The sequence below is a fragment of the Canis lupus genome, chromosome 33 (genome assembly GCF_048164855.1).
Source record: "Canis lupus baileyi chromosome 33, mCanLup2.hap1, whole genome shotgun sequence".
Taxonomy (NCBI): Eukaryota; Metazoa; Chordata; class Mammalia; order Carnivora; family Canidae; genus Canis; species Canis lupus.
Genome location: NC_132870.1, coordinates 38,771,156 through 38,789,550, shown reverse-complemented (window position 1 = coordinate 38,789,550; position 18,395 = coordinate 38,771,156). Strand labels below are relative to the sequence as shown.

Sequence of the window (18,395 nt, the reverse complement as noted above, 5' to 3'; positions counted from 1 at the left end):
GCTTTCTTCTCCTCACCCCACTCCACCAAAATCTCACAGGTCATCATCAAGGTAAGACAACAAAAATGTTTACAAGTTGTTAATTTATTAATCCTATAATGCAGCTGTTGACTTTGTGAAAAAATTTCAAAGCTTATTGGGAAGAAACATGTATTTATATCCTCTCTGCAGGTCTTCTTTTCCATAAAGATCATCAGTTCCCATTGCTTATGTCTTCTCCAGGTCGCAAATGGAAGGAAATAGTTTCAAATGGGAATATATAAAGTCTTTGGTAGGGGAGTTTCCAAGACAGTTTTTTTCCCCTAATAGGAGGAAAATGTGGAAGCCAAGTTTATACATGTTATATTAGTTAAAAAGCTGTATAAATACATACAAGGCATTTATAACAACACCTGGCACCTAATGCTTTTGTTACTGATTATTATTACTGTTCTGCAGATTGGCATGAGTAACTAGAAGCTGTGTCTATGCACCTAGACAGGTTGGAACACTAAATGGGCATTCTACTTTCTTGACGCGACAGGTCCTGAAATGGTGATGGAGGGGGTGGGGAGCAGTGTTGCTGGTAGAAATATAGAATGTGACAGCCACGGTGGACAGTTTGATGGCTCCTCAATAAGTGAAACAGAATTACATCTGACCTCCAGACACATATCCAAGAGAAAGGAAAACATATGTCCATGCAAAAATTGATACACAAATGTTTGTAGCAGCATTGTTGACAATAGCAAAAGAAAGAAAGAAAGAAAGAAAGAAAGAAAGAAAGAAAGAAAGAAAGAAAGAAAGAAAGAAAGAAAGAAAAAAAGAAAGAAAGAAAGAAAAGAAAAAAAAAAGAAAGAAAGAAAGAAAGAAAGAAAGAAAGAAAGAAAGAAGAAACAAACCAAGTGTTTATCAACAAATATACAAAACGTGGTGGTACAGGAGCTAGGGACAGGAGGGAAGGGAGAGTGACTGCTTAATAGACACATGTTTGCTTTGGGGTGATAAAAATGTTCAGTCACGATGATTGCACAAAACTGAATGTACTAAAGGTCACTAATGGTCAATTTTCTTTTATGTGTAATTTACCACAAAAAAAAAAAATGCTGGTGAGTGATAAGTCCACGTGTGAATGAGCCTTAAAACATTCGCGACTTTGGATATTAAATGCTGTGAAAATTTTAGCAGAGAAAATACTGATCTTTAGTAATTTTGCATCAGGGGATCGATCTTTCTCAGAAGATCACAGTGATGAAGAATACGGTTTTTAGGAACTAATTTAACATATTACAATCTGCCATATGTATAAAGAAATAAAAATATTACAGGTGTTTTTTTCCTAAAAAGATATTCTTGTTTCTGAGCCAAGACAGTTCCATCAAAATGCTAAATTTCTTAAATATGATTTAATTTGAATGGTAATATTCTTTATATCCGAGTAGCCCTTGCAGCTGCAGGAACACTGAGCTATAATTAACCCTTTTCCAGTTCTGGAAACTAAATATCAAAGTGGTTAACAACGTGCCCGTGATCACATAGCTTGCATCACATAGTCACAATTAAGCTTTCAGATTTGAAATCAACTTCCCATTGCTTTAATACCACTCACAAAAGAGTGGAGTCCATCAAAAGCCCAACTCTAAGGGGAGTACAATTTATACATCCACATCCCTTAACAACGGGCTCCTGATATTTTTAATCTGGAATGGTGATCTTAATATGTTAGTAGGAGTATTGTACGTTCCTCAATTTTTTTCTTCTCATTTTTTAAATTGCAGTTCTTCAGAACAAAAGGAAAAATGGCGTTCTTACCTTCAAAGGTATTTTGTCGGTGTACTATTATAAGTCTTTAACCCATGATGGAAAAAATGTAGATCTCTTCAAAGCAGTGCCCCCAAACTATGTTCCCTCCCCTTAGTAGAAATTGCTACACTATCCTCCAATGATTTCTCATATAATTGTACCCTGGCCATTACTACAAATAACCTGCTCTCCTTTACATGCATATATTGCTTATTTTTTATGAAATTCTGGTTATCACTCTCATCTTCCCCCACTCTCCAACTCACGATTATAGCTAACATTATTCTCAAAACATATTAAATTTCCGTAAGTGCAGCTTACTCTACTGAGTAATGCTCAAAGCAGCTTCTCATTCCTACATTTGAAGGTGCTAGTATGCCCTCCGGTGTAGGCAGGAAAGCTTTGGTGACTGGATCTGCTGGTCAAATCTCAGATGACCAGAGTGATCTATTGTTTTCCGAGTCACAGTTTATTTTCCTGAAATATTTTTGCATGTTTCCTTCCAACCCAAAATTTGGTTTTGCTGAGCTTATTTATATGCATTTAAAAATAACAAAGTATGTTGAAAATATGAGCAACATAAATCGATTTAAAAGTAAGGTAATTTATCCTACTCTATTTTGGGTTACTATCGAATTCGATTAGGTACATCATGCTAGCCAAAGAGAAGGAGCAGCCAAAAAGCATTCACCTCAAAATCTTCACAGACGACAAGAACAGTGCCTGTGTAAGTATTTTTAAGACCAACAATTGAATTCCGAGTTCCTAATTCTGACTGAATGAAACATGGAGATAGAGGTGGAGAGACAGAGAGGGAGGAAGCAATGAGTTGGGGAGGGAGCAAGGAGAGAGCAAAAGATAGGAAAAGAGAGAGAATATTTAGAAAAGTACCATGCAGAAAAATGTATTTTCCCCCTCTACATGTACTTCTTTGTAGACCTAAAAACTGTGTCCTAGGTAATATGAAGCAAGAGGAATACATACTACAGGCTTAAGCAAGGAAAGAGTATTGGATGTTAAATGTCTATAACATTTCTCTGGATCCTTCTAATTGCTTGTAGTGGCTTGTAATACAGTGATTTAGAATCAGCCATTTTTTTCCAATGGCCACCAATGGTCTGGATTGTCTCCACAGTTCTTTATCCCCTCCATGATATTTTATTTGGTATAACTATAAACTCAGAGAAAAGTTGTAAATATAAAAGTAATACAAAAAACACCCCATATACTCTTTATCTAGATTCACTATTGGTAACACTTTATTCCATTTGCTTTATGATTTATTTTCTTTCTCTGTGTCTATTACATGTATGTGTATACTTACGTTTGAGGGTCATACATATACTATGGCCCTTTTTCCTTAAACCTGAGCATTTCTTAAGAATAAAGATATTCTACAGTTATCACCTTTAGTGAATTTAACCTTGGAATAATACTTTACTCTGCCATTCCCATTCTCATTTTGTCAGTTGGCCTCAATAATGTCTCCTTTCTAGTACAGGATCCACTTAAGGATCAAGTGTTTCATTGAGTAGTTATGTCAAATGCAGAGGAGTTTTGAAAAGTCTTTTGTTCCAAGGAATATCAGGATTGAATTGAACTAAGAGGGATGACACTTTTAAGGGATCAGCATATTTCTATTTCATTTTCTTTATACCGTGGAGAGAAAAAAATCAATTGGCCCAGTTTTGTGTGTAAAATTCGATTTCTGAAATTGTAATACAGTAGCCAAGACATTTACAATGATGAACAAGATACTTTGGGTATCTTTAAGTGGTATTTTTTGTAGTTGTTGTTATAGTTTGAAGTAGCTCTAGATCACACAAAACAGTATTTGAAGGTGGGGGAAAAAAAAGGTATTCCTGGCTAAAGCAAAAGCCATGCAAATATTTTGATCTAAGTGCTGGCTAGATGCACTGCATGAAGGAGACAGAATTCTCTAGCAGCAGAGCACATTGTCTCTGCCTTTGATATCAGTTGTGGCAGTGGTTTACATTCAGAACTTTCCTTGGAAAATTACCTTGAAATTTTTAAAAATCAACTTTATTGAGGTATAGTTTGTATGAAATAAACATTTCTGATGTTCTTCACCCATTCTTAAAGATCCAAGTTTCCCACTGCACTGTTTCACTTCATCGTAGAGAGATGATTCTTGTGCAGATGATTTCTTGTGCAGAACTGGTGCAAACAGATTTACTTAATTTCTTTTATCTGAATACAGCTTTATTTCACACTGACTCTTGAAGGATATTTTTGGGGATGTAGAATTTTGTTTGCAAATTTTTTCCTTTTAGTCCTTTAGAGATGTTCCAGTCTTTTGGTCTTGATGCTTTCTGATGAGTAGTCTGTGATTAAACATTAATCCTCAGTAGGTGATTTGTCATTTTTTCTCTAGCTGCTTTCAAGTTTTCTCTTTATTTTGGGTTTTTAGCAGTGTGGCTATGAAGTACCTAAGCATGGATTTCTTTGAATCTGTCCTATTTGACATATTCTGAATTTCTTAAATTTATAAATTTATGTCTTCACCAAATTTGGGAAATTTTAATCATTATTACATCAAATATTTTCTTCCTCATTATTTCTCTTTCTCTCCTCCTGACAGTTCCATTCTTTGTATATCAGACACTTTCACATTGTTCAGAGATCCCTGAGGCTCTGTTAATTTTTTCAATCTTTTCCCCCTTTTCTTCTTCAGACTGGATAATTACTAGTATCTATTTTCAAATCACTGACTTCTTTTCATCATCTCCATTATGCAATGTAGCCTAGTCAATAAATTTTTAAAAAATATTTTTCAGATAAAAATTTCTATTTTTAAATATTTTTCCTCTCAAAAAAGGAAAAGTCATAAATACTTCTTATTTCTATACTAAGATGCCTCTATTTTTGTTTATTGTGTCTTCAATTCTGAAACGTTCCCATCCCTATTGGCCCTAGTTATCACATAACTATCATACATATTTTCATTTGTATCATTGAGCATTATTGTAATAGCTGTTTTTGGCTAATAGTCTAAGCATCTAGATCATCTCAGGTGTGGCTTCAGCTCTTGAAAGTTGACCACATTTTCCTGGTTCTTCATATATTAAGTAACAGTTTGACTCATGAACAAAAACTAACTTTTCTTTTTCTTTTGAATTATTTCAAAAAATAGTTTATTTTTCTGAAGTTATTTGTTTAGAGACAGTTCTATCTAATGGAATTTGTCTGTTGGGAGAACCTACAACATGCAGGAAAATATACATACATCCCTTGAATTACTATTTGAATGACTATTGTATTACTTTTGGACCATCTATGATATCAAGGAATTGCATTCAATTCATAAGAAGAAAAATACAATGAAAGGACAAGGAATGAATTATGAAAGAGTTTCTTTTAACTTTGTTTTTAATATTTTCAAGGCCTGTGGGTGTCCACTTGTGCTGTTTGGATCTTCTTTATGCACTGTTTCCCAAGGACACAGGCCCCATTGCCTAAAAATGTTATAAAAACTGTATGCATAGTAAATGTTCTGGTTACATATTCTCTTATTTTAAAATGACTTTTGTAATTCAGATAGTTTCATAGATCCATCTCAGATTCCTATTAACCCCTTTCAGAAAATTTTCTGTAAACTTTTCCTAGTTGTATGGAGCAGTTTCTCAATGTATGGTCTGATAGAGAGCTATTGTAAGTATCTACTCGCTGGCAGAGTTGTGAATGGAACATAAACTTCTAACATTTCCAGTCTCATTTCCTAGACTCATTGGTTTTATTTGTCTTAACAGATTTCAACAATGGAAGTCTTAGTTAACCATGATGTCTGACACAAAGAAAATACAGACTAAATAGTAGTTTTTAAAAAGTGTTTCATAGCCAGTTCTTACTCTGATTTTACTGAAACTATGTAATTACAAAGGAACTAAGCCATAATATAAAAACACAACTCAGTAACACAGAAAGTATCTAGTGCCTTCCTTTAATACTACCCCCCTCCCTCCATTTTGGAAATAGCCTTATGGAGCTGAGGGTCACCCCATGTGCCCTCTTGGAATTCTCAGTTTTTCTCTTCCTCGCTTCAGCTGCTGTATTTTGTATGCCACAAATTCTTGGAGGGAAATATATGTTTTACTGACATGTTTCCTACTAGCTTCATGTTATATAAAAAAATGAAAATATAATTAAGGGTTCATGTTCTACACGTGCTTTACTTTGTCCTTACCTGAAAACAATCTTCACCTTTGGAGTATGGGTAATAATTTGACAACAATTATTCAGTCACATGCTTTAAATTTAAAAAAATTTGTAGCAATTTTTCTTATTTATTTTTTACACTCTGTAACTGTAACAGTGACAAATTCAGACACAGCAAATGACACTATCAACATGTTACTACCAATGCTGAGAATAGCCATAAGTTGCCTACAAACTGTTTTTAGCTTAAGAACCAACTTTGGCTTTTGAGATTTGTGTTTGTGTGTGTATGTGTGTGTTGTGCACCTCCCATCATAAGACAGCTGATTATTATAGATAACATAATCATATTTGTCCTTCCAAATTTAGAAATTATAAGGCAGCAAAGCTATAGTATTAGCTTATACATGAGTGCTATTCTTATATTCCCATTTTAAATTTTCAGCAAATTCAAAGTCATAGCTTAAAATTAGGCTATAATTTTAGAGTACAAATAACAACATGCAGTTTATTGTATATATTTTAAACACAGAAAATAAGATGTTTCTAAATTTCTAAATATTTCCTCCTCTATCGGACTCTTCTTTCTGTGTCTTCAATTCTGAAACGTTCCCATCCCTATTGGCCCTAGTTATCACATAAGGAAGGACTCAATCTGTTTAATGAATCCTAAATTACATGTTCTGTTGTACATTTTGACATAAAGACTACATGGCTACAAGCTACCTCCTTTTGATTCAGATCCTGAGGATGAGGCAGCTCATATCCTTTATGAACTGGTAAAGACAAAGACAAGTTCTGAATAAGACCATGGATCTGGGGCATTTGTACATAGCACTTTCATCGTGTTTTGGTTTTAACTGTTCTCCTTTATGCTTTGATGGTGCTGGTGTGAGTTGCTGATATCTTTTTATGAAAGAGAAATATATTTGAGGATGAGGTTTTATAAGGGAAAAAAAGGGACAGTGATAGATGGAGAGAACCAAAGGGAGCACTTGGAAAGTACGGATTCTTATCTAAAATCCTCTGTAAATGTGACATGACATAATCATAAGATTGTAAGTTCTATCTGACCCAATGGTATAATAAAGCCCTTTAAAATTTCAGAGCAACTAGAATTTGGCAGAAGAAATCAATGATTTCTGTACAAAAAACATTTAATAATACATCCAAAATAAAATTGAATTTATATTACTAAAGCACATCTCTACATACTTTTCTAACCTGTATGATATATAAACCCTAAGTAAGAATTAAATCCTGGAAAAGAGTGAGTGGTTTAAGGGATGAAGCTGGGGAGACCGATTAGTGATATAACTCATATTATTTCATGTTTGTGATTTTCTTTGCTTAAAGTGATCAATGTCACTAGGCAAAGAATTTCTATTTTAATGAGGAACTGGGGTTATTTGGCTTTATGTATACCTGATTTAATGGATTCCAGCATAGCATTTCCAAACCCTACCCTACCTTATTAGCTCTTACTTATTTGCAACACAATCTTGAGCAGATTTAGCTATGTGTGTGTGTGTGTGTGTGTGTGTGTGTGTCTGTGTCTGTGTGTATCTGTGTCTGTGCCCATCCATACCTATGATAGGTATGTTGATTTTTAATCAACAGTCAAGGCAAGCATGGTAACTATTACCAATAATTCCATTTCAAACATTTTTTGCTTTAGTCTCCTGGAAGACTCTTTAAAATAGTTCAGCAATCTTTATAATTTAGAATTGTTTGTTTCAAGTGGGATTTCCAGTATTACTGGGCAATAATTCTGCTGGGAGTAATCGTTTTCTGCATCTGACATGTCTAGACTCCTCATCCTTTCTCTCCCTAAAGTGGGGCTAGCCTGCACCAAAGCCAGTGGCTGACTTCAGTCCACTATCTCCTCAAGGTCTCTTGGGCATTTGTCTCCTTTTGCTCAGGGCTGCTGAGCTATTGATGCCTCTCAAGTTACTTTGCTCAGGATTAGTCATAGCAGAGTATACGGCTCTCTGGACAATATGCATGTCTGGGCAGGGACATTTGGAGACAAAAGCCAATGCTATCCAAGGAGTCTAGAGACAGCAGAAGAGAGGACTCTGAGATGAGACTTTTCCTCCTTAGTAAAGGGGTACAAATCTCATTTCTTATGCCATGGGCCACCCACAAAGTGGGGGGCTAGCTGTACTGTGGTTTCCTGGTCTTTATCAAAAATGACAAAAATCTGGGACAGTCTATTGGAAGCTGTGAGGGGAACTAGTTAACAAGTACTATAGCTACCTCCATGGACCAAATAACATTTATCCTGGCCCCAATTCTTTCTTTTTGGAAACACAGACATGCTAAGGAAATGTGTTCTTCAAGTACTGTGAAAGATTTGTTATGACACCTAGTTCTTTTTGTTTCCAAGGGCTCTGAGAAAGACTACCAGCTGTGGGCAAGTTCTGGCAAGGAAGAAGTTCCACTAATTGGTAAGTGTCAGGGAAAATCTAAGATGGGATTGATTAGGTTCAAAATTGTAACTCTAAGTTTCAAAGTAATGGTTGTTCTTTCTTAAGCTTCAAAATCCTTAAAAGTGAAAATCACATGCTATATTCCCTCACATGTTTATTAAATAATTACCAGGTACTGTTTCCCAGGCATTGATAACATCTCTTCATTCAGCAGCTATCATCTAGTGAGGGAGAGAAATGTAAATTTTTGTTTCTACTTCTTTTTACCTAACAAACAGAGCTGTCCTGAAAAAGTGTGATTATTTATTATTTACTTACTTATTTACTCACTTAGGTATGAAACCAAAATGGTTTGGAATTTTTCCCATACATTTATTTTTCATATTTCAATCTTGAATTCTAGTTCCTAACTACTAAGAAGCCTCTATTTTGTGAGAATCCTCTGAAATCCAGTTATGTCTCTGAATCCAGGTATAGATATGTATTTAACACCCTTGCCCTGTGCCCAGTTTTCTCTGCATCATAAAGAAAATGAGATAATCACATTTAAACTCCTCTAGTCTTCACTGATGAAATTGCCTGCACTTTGCTGTTTCTCAGTTTTTTTCCATCACTGTTCTTAAGGTTATTGATAAGCAGATTGCACTTCTTCTAAAATAGTTATTAGCACAAGTTCTCTGAAAAAAAATGTTTGGATTAGCAAAATTGTTTAGTGTTTCCAGTAATGGAAGGATTTTTAAAAAAGAAAAAGAAGACAGGATCTGTAGCAGACCTTGAAGTATAGTAATGGATGGTAATGGTGACAATAATCTCTTCTAGAAACCTTAAAGCATTCTTTCTTACATGAATTTTTTTTTATCCTTTTAATAAACCTGTGAAGCTATAAGTCTTTTTCAAATAATCTGGAAATCTAAACAACCAATTTCTTAAAAAAAAAAAAATTTCTTTCTGCAACTATATATTCCCAGTCTTAGACTATAGAGTCACAAAGTGCATCACTGAGAACAAAATCCCCCAATACCACTTCCTGTTTTAAATTAATGTTGACATCTTTGTAAAAGTTGGGAAGGGGCAGCCCTGGTGGCTCAGCGGTTTAGTGCTGCCTTCAGCCCAGGGTGTGATCCTGGAGAGCTGGTCGACTCCCACTTTGGGCTCCCTGCATGGAGCCTGCTTCTCCCTCTGCCTGTGTCTCTGCCTCTTTCTCTCTCTCTGTTTCTCATGAATAAATAAATAAAATCTAAAAAAATAGTTGGTTAGCAGTAAAAAGGAAAAAAGCTAAATACTTATATATGTTTTAATAAAGTGCATTAATTTAGACAAAATGATGTAGATGATAACTTTTTAGACTTTGAATAGCTTCACACACGAACGCAGCTCTAAGGAATCTGAAGAGCCTGTTGTTCATGATGATCCATTACAGCATTCAAAATGCATTTTTTTTAACATACTCTCAATTCTTAATTGTGGATTAACTCCTGGTTATCTTGGTTTGGTTGTATTGCTGTCATAGAAGCTTCTTTTTCCTTAATGGAGGGAAGTCCCTGTGATTCTTGTGAACATTGCATTTATGACGGATGAAAAGAACAGCAAAAGCTCCTTTAGGTACATTCAATAATATCTGAAATGACAGACTGAGAATTTTCATTCTATTCTTAAAAAATGAAATCCATATCATTGCATAGGGTCTTTGAGAATTCTCTAGAGAGGAAAAACAATTTAAAGCATAAAAGAGCAAAACAAATCACTTGGCAGGCAATTCTGGATGGCTCTGGGTGTGGTTTTCTATTCTCTAACCATCGTTTTACATATTGCTTCTGGGTTTCCCACTCTGCACACCCTTCCTTCTGATCATTGCCTGGTCAGACTCCCCTTGGAGGGAGGGCAGCAGTGGGAGGGAACCATAAAGCATAAGGGCAACCCATCCTACTACTCTAGAGTAGCTCTGGCTTGAGAATTGACAAAAGGAAATGAAAAAAAACATCTGTTCAACTGACATTATGTGGGAGAGAATAGTGAAGATAAGAATTCTTAATATATATATTCCAAATATTTTTTAAAATATTAACCAAAAATAATAATAAATAAAAAATAAAACATATTAACCACCAATGCTTATTAATATATTCACTCTGATAAGTTTGTGTGTGGACAAGCATTTCAAAGAATGAATGTAAGGCTCGACGGGGTCAAGTAATTTGCCCAAGATGTGTAGATCTAGTTAGTGTCAAGGCACAAACTAGAAAACCTTAAACATTCTCAGATAGAAACACAGCAAAAGTCAGCATTGTTTAATGCATTCATGAATATATGTATTCCAAGCAAAGTAACATGCTTTAACTTTTTTTCTCTTCTTAAAATCTTTCCCTTGGGCACATGCTTTCTGTAGGGTGTGCCTGACAAGGGTGCATATGATGCTCACTCAGGAGGCACAGCCTTCCTTATCTAGAAGTCCCAGAAAAATAGCAACATATACCAGGGTGATGCTTAGACTCATGGTAAGGTAGGTTTGATGACAGCCATCACCACCAGCCTGAATATTCAGGTTTATTTCCATACAGGACACGAACATCCCTATGGAATTAAAATGAGCCATATTCCATCTACTAAACCGCTGTCAAAGGAACCAGAGGACTCCATCTCTCCTTCCACAACTCAAGAGTCCCTCCTTCTGGAGCAGAAGATCATAGAGATGCAAATTCAGTTCATGCTGAAGCCCAGGCACCCAGCCCAGAACAAGCAAGGGAGAGGTGAGCCACTTGCCTTTCTTCAAGTGCCTTCCCTTGGCTCATGTCTCCATGCTTAAACACAATTTATGACACACAGTTTATTCTTTCTGGGTGAGCATATTGTCATCGATGAGGAGGAACAGTATAGGCAAGAACGCAAAAACTACCCAAAATCAAGCTTAGAAAAACTCAAAAATCTGACATCAAGACCCAACTCATTTCTATGAAGGTTGTTTGCTTATTTTAAATCTTCTAGGTAGACCATTATTCCTTTCTTTCCCTATATCCCCAGAGCACTTTCAAGGCTGCCCTAAGCCATGCCTTCTGCTGAGTAGTATATTATATATTTAGTTGATTGAGTTGTAGGCAGAATAATTTATATTAAAGTTTAGCAAACTGAAGTTTTAGAATGTTGAGCTTCCTAAGTGGCAGAACCAGGATGCTTCTGGTGCAGTGCTGGCACCCACATGAGTGGAGGTGGTGATGCACGCACTACTTCCCAGAAAAGCCAAGTGTCCAGGTGTTTAAGGTTATTTAGTGAAATGTTGCTATCTGTTTATCCTTCAACAGCGTGGCTCATCTGTTGACTATTAAAGAATTCAGTTATTTAAGCAGATACTTTAAGCAAGGTATCTTCAAAGGGAAACATTCACAGCTGAGCAGTAGAAACTTTGAACTCAGCTTTTCACTGCTGATCACCTCTTCTTTGGAAAGCTCTTCCTTTGATAGGGAATGTTGACTCATTAAAAATCACCTCTGAAAACTGGTGGTAAATAAATGCATTCATAACCTCTCATTGTTTTTCTATGTTTTCTTTCAAGCCTTGTACTTGTGTGTAGGTGTATATATACATGTATATTTGAGTGTGTGTGTGAGGAAGTGTGTTTCCACACTTCCTTGTGGTTTAGGCTCTTTTCAGTAAATGTTAAACCTATTTAACCGAAAACATCATCTCTGGGTGGGTTGGTGGGGTATGACAAGAGAACACAGACACCACATAGCCAGCATGTAATGACTACTTCCCAAGGACCCTGACTGCAGAAAGTCATTCTTGGAGATGGCTCAGAGCAGAGGAACCAGAGAAGTAGGGGTCAGGGAGCTTGTGTCCTTAGAGACAGATCCTTTGGATGGTAGAAGCTTGAGCACTGAGAAAGCCAAAGAGGAAATCTGAGGCTGAGGGGAGACTGGCTGTGAAAGCAGAGGATTACCACACTCAGTTTGATTTGAATACCAAATCCTTCTAGCTTTTAAAATAAGATCTGACACCTGAACCCAATGATCACACCAGTAGAAAACAAACATCTATAGGTTCAGTGCCTCCTGATGCAGTGTAACAGACAGTAACTGATGGCACAGGAAATACTGACCTTGAGTCTGATCAAGTCTCTAGGTTTAACCATCAGTCTGAAGGATATGGGCAAGAACTCATCAACACCATGAGGATGCTATTAGTTAAAATCAGAATGTGGAGAGTTGTACACAACAAATGACTCCCTTTCATTCTTCCAGCCACTACATACACGCTGTATGATGGCAATGGTGAAAATAAGGCTAAGGGAATTAAAATACACTGATCTCCCTTCTTCCTTAAATTCAGGCCAGAAGACCACGAAAAGCAGTGCTTTCAGAAACTTGGCCTTTTGGCGGCACACTGGCACTTGCCAGAACAACCTGTGCTCAGCTGCTCCTTCTGCAAAACCCAGACAGCTCTTTGGAGTTTCCCTCACACATATCTGTGATAATGACAACTTGCCCGTCCCAATTCTGGTAGGTCTCAATTTGGTCTTTTATTGCCTTCCTGAGGAGGGGGAACACGGAGAGGCCAAGTGTTCCCGTGCAAACCTACCCCCAAATGGAGAAAGCATTAGACAGCCCCTGGCTGTGGCTGAGAAGCTTTGGTAGTGTCATTTGATTTAGCTACTGCAGAGTCATGAGGCCAATATGACAGGACAACGTTTTGTCCATTCCACTTGTTTCCACAGAGACCCTTGCAGGCCTGTTCAGATCAGTCAAAATGGACTCTGTGTGCATGAATCATCTTCACATTCTGCCATTGTCTTCCTGAACTCACAGTAGTCTCAAGTCTCCTTCAACTGAGTCTACTTAATCTAACAATTGAAAACATCTTACCTAAGCATAAAGACTCATCCTGCATCAAAAATGAATCCATTAATCCTAACAGAATATGTTAAATGACAGCCACAGAGTTTAGCCTGTGTTATCTCAAATCGGTGTACTGAATTGTCAGTGTGGAAATTTACTGAGTGCCCAGTACCTCTGCAAGCACTGCACTAGATTTGGGAATGTTATGCTAGGTGCGAAGAAATTTACCATGTTAGTTACATGCTAGCTACTACCCCAGTCCTTGCATCACAGCAGTTTTAGGGGGTAGCTAGCACTATCATCCTCCACACTTTACAAATGAATTAGAAAGGTTTCACGACAGTTTGCATGTGTGCCAAATCACACAATAGATCAGAAGCATAATAGGTTTCCGATCCCTTGGTCTTTCTGACTCCAGCCTTTATTATCTTTCTATGCTGCAGGGAGAGGACATGAAGATAGAGAAAAGGACAGTGAAAGACTCATGAAGGGAATGTAATCGGAGAATAAGAAGAGAGCATTTGAGCTTGATTTTAAAAGAGGAAGGGAAATATAATAGGAATGGAGGATGCAATCACTTAAAGAGGAATCAACAAATGGGAAATGAGTATGGCAAAAAGATTTCCATACTTGGGCGAAGAGCATCTATGTACGGGAATAAGGAGAAAAGACTGGTAAAGTAGGAGATAGGCGAGGATTCCACAAAGGCCTTGAAACAGGGAAGTTTCATTTAAAAGGGTAAATTCAATGAAAAAATCTGATTAAAATAAGTGATTACAATGTTTCAGTGTATGAAGTAAGGTGGATTTTTGGGTAGAAACAATAGACATTAACTGAAGAATCTAAAAAAAAAAAAAAAAAAAACTGAAGAATCTAAATTGACTTCTGTCCTTCCAGCTCTAAAACTGTATACCATCACATTCCTTAGGTCTTTCAAAAAGGAAGCAAACTTTTGCTCTGAGCTTGGGATATGAAATGCCATATACTCTTCTTTTTATCCTACAGGATATGCTTTCCTTTATCAATTGGAAAGGACCACTCATGGAAGGCATCTTCAGAAAATCAGCCAGTATGAAATCATACAGAATCTTAAAGGGGAAACTAAATTCTGGGGATACTTTGAACTTGGACAGTGAATCTGTTCTTGTGGTAGCATCTGTTTTAACGGTGGGGAAAGTTCTAGCTTTATCCACACATGAGCACCTGAGGCTGTGATTGGTGTCTTTCATTTTGATTGCCCAAGAACCATGATAGGCATAACTGATTAAGTACTTGTCACACTGGAAGACACCTCATGAAATCAAAATTTAAGGAAGCTACTGTAGGAGTTAAAAGCCCCATACATTAGAAATACTTTGTTTTCACCACACACCACGAACCTGAAGTTTCCGTGCAAAATATTAATACTAATATGACTACTAGCAATCATATTAAATTTCAAAATTAATTCTGAAAATTCAATAGATCGACTCAAAAAATAGATTACCTTTGAAATTATACAGCTAAATGACAGATATCCAGTTCTATTCCTAAAAGAGAAATGGAGAAACAAGTGAGAATTAGAACAAAGAATTTAATCCATCTACCTTGGCACTTGTTAACAGCTCTGAACAAAACTATGATAATGCAGTAATGATGACACTCTTAGAATCAAGGTCATATTTGGTCCTTCCTTCTCACATTTGGTCTTTCCTTGTCCCCCATTATTGTTCAACTATACGATAAATATCAATAGTCCCTGACCACTACTACACTGGGCTACAGTAAAACACACCAGTAAATATATATATAGGCATCAAGAGACAGGGGAAAGAATGATGATACATTAGGTACTCGGATATCATGGTAAGTGTTGCCCTCCATAAGGTGCACACATGGAATTGACTTTTCTAGCAAGACTTAGTAGGGTCTTTTCTATTTCCGTGTTATAAGCACGGACTAGGAAGATGGTGACCATGTGTGTGTAGAGTTCTTAGACATTTCAAAAGTTTTCCCTTCCTAAAGTTGACTAATCTTTGTGGAGAATCAGACTCTGCAACCTTGGCCTGAATAGTATCATGAAAACTATCTGGAGAATTGGCCTACACTAGAAATGAATATATCCTCAGGACCATCATGAGTTTGCCATTAGACTCTCTACTTTTGTACAGTTAAGGAAAGGAAGATTGAAGCAATTATGAGAGTAGCTTTTGTAGTAGTTTGCAAAAAAGCACACAAAAGAGTAAGTGCCATATGATAGAGGGGAGCTTTGTCTTCTTTTCCACTTAAGCCTAGGCTCTGCTTTGATGATTTCATTTGTTGGAGAAAATCCACACACCTGCTTTTGCATGTGCAATAGAGAGTCAGAGCTGAGCTCCATGTTGGTCACAGTTTGGGTATCTATGAAGGAAGTAAGGACTGAACTGAAGTTTTCTACTAAGTGTTTTCTCTGTAATATTTCCAATATATATATGCTATTATATATATGTGTGTGTATATATATATATTTTTTTATCTCCATAAGGATTTTCTTCAAAACACCCAAGGAGGTATATTTTCCTTCGACCTCTATGACAAATGGCTTGGTGTTATTAATGAAGGGACCAAGGAGGAGAAAATAAATGCAGCCCAGAGGTAATGATGCAATAATTACTCTATTCTGGTCATGTCTCAGAAATATAGCCAATATACTATTAAGAATATATTGGCTTACATTTTGCCACTTTTTCCACCAAAATAATGATCAATGCCAAAGAATTTCAATTCTTCACACCCATGGAGGCCAGTTTCAGAATATATGCATGCTTTATGGCTATTATTGCTCTTCTCCTGACCTTATTAATGTGGAATCCTTAGCCATTGTACACAATCTGAATATGTAAAACTGGTAGACAAGATTCAGTGTCCTAAGAGAGACGCTAGAACATCAACAGCCAGTAGTATAACCTTGTGCTTGTCAAATATTTAGCCAGAGAGGGTTAGCTCAGAAATTGAATTCGGTGAAACATTTTTATATACATTCATGCCTGGAACTCTGCTACAGCGGGTTGTATACTAGATCTAGAATGATATTCTCTGTTCTCCGTCTCTATACTTCCAGCTTTCTAAGTGCAATAACTTGCCTTATTCAAAAGTACATCTTTCTGACTTTAGGCTTCTAGCCCAGCTGCCAAAAGCGAATGTTGTTCTCTTGCGATACCTTTTTAGAGTGTTATACAACATTGAGCAATAATCCTCATCCAATCAGATGACAGCTTATAATTTATCAGTGTGTATAGCTCAAAGCATTCTTTGTCCACCTAATTCCTGCAGCTTGGAATGGGAAGACATCTTCATAAAAAAGGTAGAGAGCTCTCATATGTGTCCCCTGGGGTTTAGAATCCATGCTTTGAATCTGAAAAGTTTAGTCGTAAATCAGATGGATCAGTTCTGAAAAGTGCACATCTTCATAGGATTCCTTGGAATGGCAGAGTTCGTTATCCTACTCTGGTTTAATATGGGAAGGGATGTTGTTAAGTGGGAAATGCAGAGCAGTTGGGTCGCTTCTTTTCCATCCAGGAGATACAATACTAGACTGACTAAACAAAAGAGAGAGAAGAGTGGTGTAATATGATAGAAAAGAACTTTGGCTCTGGAGTTTGACAAGCCAAGGATCAATTCAGCCTGATCCTTGAGCAGGGAGCTTGTAACCTTGGGCAAAGCATGGCTTCCTCATGACACAATGGTAACAACACCTAGCTCCTCTGGTCATTACTGGCACATCTTAGGTGGCTTGGGCACTATGAGCACCAATGGCTCCAAACACATTGGCCTTCCTCTGTAAGTTGTGGCTCATTTAGAAAAGTTGTGGGCTACTGTTTTGCCTCTGCTACATCAGACAGAAACTAGAGTATTCCAGGACATCCTAATGGAACTACACATGCCTAGTAAGATGATAGAATTTCCCCACAGTCATATTGAGAGCTAGCATTAGGCAAAGCAAGACATGAGAAGGGACTGCACTGTAGTAGGACAGACAGACATGTTTTCTCTCCAGCCATGTTTTTCTTAAACACACACACACACACACACACACACACACACACACACAAGAATCTCCACTTTCCAACTAAGATATTTTCTCATTTAAGAAATGTATTTCATAAGTTTTTGTTTCTGCTTTATACATTTTAATAAGATATTATACAGAAGTTACAACCCAATTGTACTGGAAACAAAATTTAAAAAAATAAGTAAATTTTAATAAATTAGGTTAATTTGAAAACTATCCTAGTTTTAAAAATGTAACCATTGGTATCACAATGTAAGTTATAAAAATAGGCCACAAATGAGAACTTTAGCCCAGTGACTAGTAGTATTTCAAATCTGTACCCAAAGTACACCGGAAAGTATCACTCTATGTTATTTTTCTTAGAGGACTCCGGTTTCTATATATTTTTATCAACTCTGAATTCTTCTTAGAAGTCTTTCACATTAATGGTTAGATCCAAGATTTATAAACAAAATGTGACTTATAGCTATGTCCTATGAAAAAGAGCACCCCATTGTTGTCTTTTTCATTACAGGTTTCTCTTGCACACTTTTTTTTTTTAATTTTTTTTAATTTTTATTTATTTATGATAGTCACAGAGAGAGAGAGAGAGAGAGAGAGGCAGAGACATAGGCAGAGGGAGAAGCAGGCTCCATGCACCGGGAGCCTGATGTGGGATTCGATCCCGGGTCTCCAGGATCGCGCCCTGGGCCAAAGGCAGGCGCCAAACCGCTGTGCCACCCAGGGATCCCTCTCTTGCACACTTTTTGATTGAAAATTGCCTCAAGATATTTGGAGAAGACATCACTTCTCTCTTGGGAGAGAATTCAATGAGTTGTGATAACAATGAGAAGGCTGCAGGTACTGTGAATAATTTAAGTGGCTTTAGCCAGATGGAGACAGCAAGGTTGCTGGGGGTCTGGCAGATACTTAGCCCTGTTCTGGAGCCCAGAGCATCCCCAGGGCAATGATTCCCAGCTGCTCCTTCTTCCGAAGGCTGGCTCACAGGTCAAGGGAGGTTTCACACTGTTGGAGACCAAAGGAAGCATAGAAACTTCAAGCAGTTTCTAACAGTATTAGGAGATAGCATGTATGATACAGTGTTTGGGAATTTTTTCTAACAAAATTTTAAATGGATGCCACTTATACATAATATTATATAGGTAG

The 18,395-nt window shown here is 36.9% G+C and overlaps 1 protein-coding gene across 1 annotated transcript in view; it reads left to right on the top strand.

Moving 5' to 3' along the window:
• LOC140623585 (rho GTPase-activating protein 20-like) overlaps positions 1-18,395 on the top strand; it is a 75,993-nt gene that overhangs the window by 18,662 nt on the left and 38,936 nt on the right. The window contains exons 6-11 of the mRNA XM_072810032.1: positions 1,758-1,799; positions 2,428-2,509; positions 8,348-8,408; positions 10,949-11,137; positions 12,714-12,883; positions 15,723-15,832. Coding sequence (XP_072666133.1) covers positions 1,758-1,799; positions 2,428-2,509; positions 8,348-8,408; positions 10,949-11,137; positions 12,714-12,883; positions 15,723-15,832 — 654 coding nt within the window. The remainder of the gene's footprint in view (positions 1-1,757; positions 1,800-2,427; positions 2,510-8,347; positions 8,409-10,948; positions 11,138-12,713; positions 12,884-15,722; positions 15,833-18,395) is intronic.